General features: G+C 36.1%; 1 protein-coding gene across 1 annotated transcript in view; it reads left to right on the top strand.

The window, feature by feature from the left end:
- Window positions 1-1041: 1041 nt before the first annotated feature.
- LOC131427812 (mucin-2-like) overlaps window positions 1042-6000 on the top strand; it is a 49928-nt gene continuing 44969 nt past the window's right edge. Inside the window, exon 1 of the mRNA XM_058591339.1 lies at window positions 1042-1722. Coding sequence (XP_058447322.1) covers window positions 1535-1722 — 188 coding nt within the window. The 5' untranslated portion in view covers window positions 1042-1534. The remainder of the gene's footprint in view (window positions 1723-6000) is intronic.

The raw sequence follows: 6000 nt of genomic DNA, 5'->3' as shown, positions 1-6000 counted from the left end.
TCTATGTTTATTTTAAGCACTGATATTTAATTAATGTTTCAACAATGTCAAATGGTTCAAAATTATATCCCGGAAACGAATTGAAATAGCAGTTTTGGGATAAACTTACATATATCATGACGATATACCTCGATGCACATTAGAAAAGATCCTAAGTGCAACTCACATTTTTCCTACAAATGTTCAATGGAAAACAGTTACTTCTCATGGTGCGCGCCTTTTTTTATAAGAATACGATGAATTCCAAAAACGAGTTCATTTACGTATACCTGTGTTCGTTCACACAAAAACTGCACAGGATCGAACGATGTTTAAGCTCGAGAAGCGAATATCCGTAAGGTTAAAACCCACATAAACGAAAGAAAAAAATGATGATAAGGAATAAATTAATGGGAATCCACTTGGAATCAAATCGAAACTGTTAACAAACATGTTAAAATACTTAAGCTAAATTAATTTATAATTGCTCGATAGAAGAAAATGAAAAAAAGGAAAGTTCCTTAGATCAAATCTCTTGGTGTTATTTTTTTTTGCAGCGCTGCAGGTATTCGGAATTTTATTATTGGCCACATCATTCAAACGGCAGTAATTATAACGTTCTGTAATTAAATGCCATAAATTGCATCGTGGTTCCGTTTTCGCTATCTTTCCTTGCTAAACCGCTTCTTCCGATCGCTCAACTGGACTGCGCACGGAAAGACTAAAAGATGAAACTGTTAAGAATGACGAATCGGAAACGAAAGCATTCAGAGACAAGAAAACACGGCCAGTTTCGACCGGTCTCCGTGAGGCGATTTTAAAATACAAACCATACTAAAAGCTCCCTGCAACTTCCTTGGGTGTCAACCAACGGGCTCACTGGTGGCTTGTTTTACTATACATTAAAGCGAGACATAAACTCGATTCAGTTTCACCCTCTTCCCCGCGTTGGCTAGTGTTGGTGCTCCGTGCGCTTCATCCCGTCACCACCGGCTCGACGCGCAGCCTTATTTAGTATATTTATCATAACGCTTGAACCGTTGCTGATGAGGCGCAAGATTTTCAGTTCGAAAAGTAACGTCTCGTCGAACGGTTGTAATTGCTTCGAAGGTCTACAATCACCAGTCGGGATCACTGGACTTGCGGCATTGCGCTGCGTATTATCCTTCGCCAAGTGATTTACCTTTCTCATCCAGATTGCTTCCTGGGTCGGAAGACGTATAGAGCAGATATCAAAAAATAGTTCAAATTGTTTCCCGGCGTGACGTATCGCAGTACCTTCGTTTGCTTCACTCCAGAGTTTATCGACATTCTGTTTGCTGACTTTGTGCCAAAGTTGTTTTTGTTTTCTGTTAAGCAAATTAAATCATAGTTCTACTGAATCGTGGAGGAGTATAGCGCTGATGTCATTTTACCATATACTGTGCGGTTGTTGACGATTTTTGTGGAGTGCAGAATGACGCTATATGTAATTTGAAACACACAACAGTACTAGTGGTGACAGGGAGTAGGTTTATTAGAATAACTGATCGAAAGTTAGATAACAATTACAAAAATGGCAACGCAAACCATGCCGAGTTCACAGACCAGCAGAGGCACGGCAACGAATCCTCAACTCAAAAGTCTAGTGTACTCTAAGTATCGCGAACTATTGGGATCCTATAACGGAAAAGCCAATGAAATTCTTCAATCGTACCCGGCACATATGGTGAAAGAAGACAAAGGATTTGGCTTCACGGACAAGTGAGTAATATGAGCGCTAAGCATTCGAAGAGCTGTTTCATCATAAGGTTGTTGGGAAACATGACTACCCACCCAGTGAGTCAAAATTACTCACTTATGTTTAGCGAAAAAAAACGGGTATTCACCTGGGAAATAAGTGTGAAATAGATCTTTGAATAATGTATGAGAATGGCGTAAAACAGTAAAATGCTAACTTAAAACTTTGCTGTCTTCTTTCATCTGTTTTTTCGCCGAAATCAATCCATAGCTGATTCATTAACTTTGGAAGCTCGACGATTGAATTTTAAACAGTCTGCAATGAGGAACTCATATAATTTCAATCGTTCTGTAGAATTTAAGTACCTGTTACATGCACTGTTCATATTTTCTAATGACATTTTATATTGTTTCGAGTAATCATTTTTGATTTTATAAGATGATATGTTCACCGATATTGGGATCCGGAAGTTGTTTCGGTTCGATTGAGATTATTTTGAACGCTAGAGGAAGAAATCAAAAGACGGTAAACAGCTATTTCGTATAATAGTATCGCATATTGGTTTAAGTTTGTGCATCCGTACGGTATTTTATAATGTACGCAGCAAATAAAACCATTTGAAAATGATCAACGTAACATTTTCTCACATGTTGAAACCAGAGCTGAAAATTTTCATAGCTGCAGAAATAACTGTGGAAGAAAAAGAGTTTTCTCATTCGAAAATGAACTTTTCGCTTGATTAAATTAAAAATGTATTTTCCAAGTGGAAATTTATTTTCCTTTGCATTTTGACAGATAAACTTGCAATCATCATCCTTGTACACGTACACTTCTCGCTGTGAAACACAATGTTATATCGTAATAGCATTTAAAAACAACTCCTGAGAATTTAGAATTAATCGATTCAAATGTATATAGCCCCTTAAGGAAACTATACAAAACCACAGAAGGATGAAGAACTGGTTTGATATTTTATCATTTCTTCCTCCAGAAAAAATGTGGGTGATGACAGAATATCACATCTATTATCATATAAATTCATGTTTTGTGCCTATTTGGCTGCTTCAGTTTAATTAAATGTAAATAATTAATATTGTCATGCTTTTGGATGTAAATTTACGTGAATTGCGACACTCCTTTATCTATCGAGATGCATATATGCATGATTTTTCATGGTGTGTATTTACACTACTTGCTTCTTTATTACCATCTTTAATCTATAAAAATTTCAAGGAATATTACAGATAGTTTTATGAAAAAAAGTTGACAAAATGTCTGGAAAAATAAAAGCCAATTTAAACCCTCAATGAAGGATTCAAAAAACTTTCAGCAATAGAACGTCAAGCCGGAATACTTGACCAATTTAAAATATATGAATGTATGAAAATACAATCCAATTCACACCCTCTCATTCAGCTACTAACGCAGAAGACGATAGCACCCAGTCGACGCCGTTCTATTAACCAAATTTCATCATAGACAAAGGGGCAGGTATGAGAAAGCACCTTGTGATCACCTAGTTATCTCACCTTTTGGCGACCTCAAATCAATTCTATTTCTGCTAAAGATCACTTATTTTGTGTGTTCAGGCACATTGACGATGTTGAAGTAGGACAACAATCTTTTGATTCAAATTCAAAATATCTTCGGGAACGGGTATAGCATGATGGGTTGGTCGATGCCTTTCATGCAGCCCACCTGGCTTCGATTCCCAGTCCCGCATATAGGGTCAGTAAGTTTTTCTGACCCGAAGAGGTGAATGTCTTTAGGGTAAAAACTTTTTTAATCGAAAAAAATCTCTCTTTTGTTCGCATTACTCGTTAGCACACACACTTACAAAAACCGTGTAAATTTATGTCTTATGAAACCGATATATTCGAGCGGCATATTTTGACAGTTGGTTTAACACACAACACATGCATTTATCATATATTTTTAGTGTTGAAACATTCACAAATTGCTTAACCAATAAGAGTTTTCTAGGCAATCACATCATTCTCTCGAATTTGAAATCACAATATATTGAAACGAGAGTGCATTGAAAAGGAAAGCTGAACCTAGTATCCAAATATTGCTAGCATTTAGCGTAATGCTTGGACAGTCATCTCTTTCGGTTTTGGTGACTCACTGTCTAGATCTTTTCAAAATTATCTGGGCAAAATATACAGTACAGGGGCTAACCAAATTTTGTGCTAAGGACACATATTCAAATTTATTTTCTTTACTTTTCGTCATCGACTCGTCAGTGCAAAACAGTTTATGTTGAACTGTCATGTCACCTAGCAGTTCAACATAAACCGCTAAGCCGAAATGAAGCTCAAACTTACCTTGAGTGGCAACTTTTTTTTTAATATTTTGAGGTCACAAAAATAGCATTGTAACAAATTTATTGTAATGTGGGAAAGAAAATAAAAATTGTTTATATTTTTTAGACACGCTTAATGGATGTGAAAATTCTAAGAAATATTCCAATCCCGTAATAATCCCAATTGCTACCAGCAAAAAATATAAACTATTTACTGCATGATACATGAACTGCTAATCTGCCCATTCAGATCAGATAAAAAACTGTTCAAAACGATTTCGGACAGAACTTATCATAGAAGGTTTATATGTTTCACTGTATTAATATTTGTTACGTGAAAATCGAATGTGGAACTACTCGAATGAACATATTGTACAGTCAATTTGAATAACCGATTTGGATATGAATGATTTTCACATGAGCTGCAAAAACATTTTAAATTAATTATCTAACATATCTAACGAAAATATCCAATGAGGTGTAGGGGTAGATGGGGTAAAACGCACCCCCTAAGGAAATGTTGCTATATCTTATTTAAAAGATATTTTATTCAGGCCTATTTGCGTACAACCTTTACGTGGCCGATTTAGCTGAGTTTTTAGATAATTTTTTTTTTGTATTGGATCTCGTTGTCACCCTTTTTCTAGGGGAAGAGGAGCTTCCATTTTCCTCCTGCGAGGATTGAGGGGCAGTTTGTTCGTGGTTCGTCTCGTCATTCATTGCCGCATCGGTTATATTGTTGTTGATTTCGTTGCTAGTTGCTGTAGATGCGTCTTATTGTATATTGTTCGCAGTTGCTGGTTGGTTGGATGGTAAGTAGTTAACTGCAGCTGGTGTGCTTTGTTCTATAAGGGATACGTTGGAATACGTTGAAGGGGATGCTTCACTGTTGTTGGTGACTGTCACAGGTGTACTGGGGTTGCTTGGGGTTGGTGTGAAGGAAGCACCGTTGTCCTTTGGTGTAGTCGTCTCCTTGTCCAGTTTATCACATGGCTTACCGTAGTGAACAACTTTTGGCAATATTGACATGTGGCCATCTGATTGTCATAGGTAACAAGTAATTTGCACGGGATTCTTGTATCCTGACCGAATGTTGATGTTTAACATAATTTTATCGTAGAAATTTAATGTTATTAGTAAATACAATCAAATACAGATTTTATATACAGAGTAATACAGATTCCCTATGAAAATATCTGGCATCTCTGCCTACTGCCTACTGTGTGTACGAGATTCGATGCAGACTAGCCTGAGGGCGCCATGCTCACAAAAAAATATATCGCTTATGATTTGTTCATAAAATGTGAGAGTTTGGTATCTTGGTAATATGATGTCTTTGGTAAAAGGCAGATCACTTCCGAGAACGACAAATGACATGAGATCTGAATTACGTTTCACATATAGTTAACTTTTCCGTTATGTGTTTCACATTGACAATTAATTAACTTCAGATAATTTTGGTCTATGTACAAGTCAATGCAAAAAAGGAATTTGATTGTCATATTCGCATACTGACTATGAATTAATTGTGCATTTACTAAGTTATAGCACAGTTGGATCGGGTAAGTGGTTTATAATATCCACTAATCTTACAAACCGATAGAATCGTATTACGGTTGTCCTGTACGTTAGGAACGCAAGTCGACTATTTTAGGTTTAGTCTTTTTATGTGGAACACATTTTTATTTTCTATATAGGGGTGCAAATCAGAAACTCAAGGAAAAATGCACGTAGAAATGGAAATATTTCTAAGATTCGATTTAAATGTATTAAGCCACGTATTTTCAATAATAAATACTTGAAATTTTGATTAGTAGCCGATCAAACCGTGACAAGTTTATAACAAAAACATGTTTTTGTAGCATGTGCTGATATAAGTCTGATCACGTTAGTAGTTGAAATGTCAAAATTTTCTCTGCCGTAGATGACGGAAGCTTAAATATCAAAATCGTATCGCAAGTATGTACAAAGATATAATTGCATACATTTGGGATAT

This window comes from Malaya genurostris, chromosome 2 (genome assembly GCF_030247185.1).
Source record: "Malaya genurostris strain Urasoe2022 chromosome 2, Malgen_1.1, whole genome shotgun sequence".
Lineage (NCBI taxonomy): Eukaryota > Metazoa > Arthropoda > Insecta > Diptera > Culicidae > Malaya > Malaya genurostris.
This window is presented reverse-complemented; position numbering and strand designations above follow the sequence as displayed.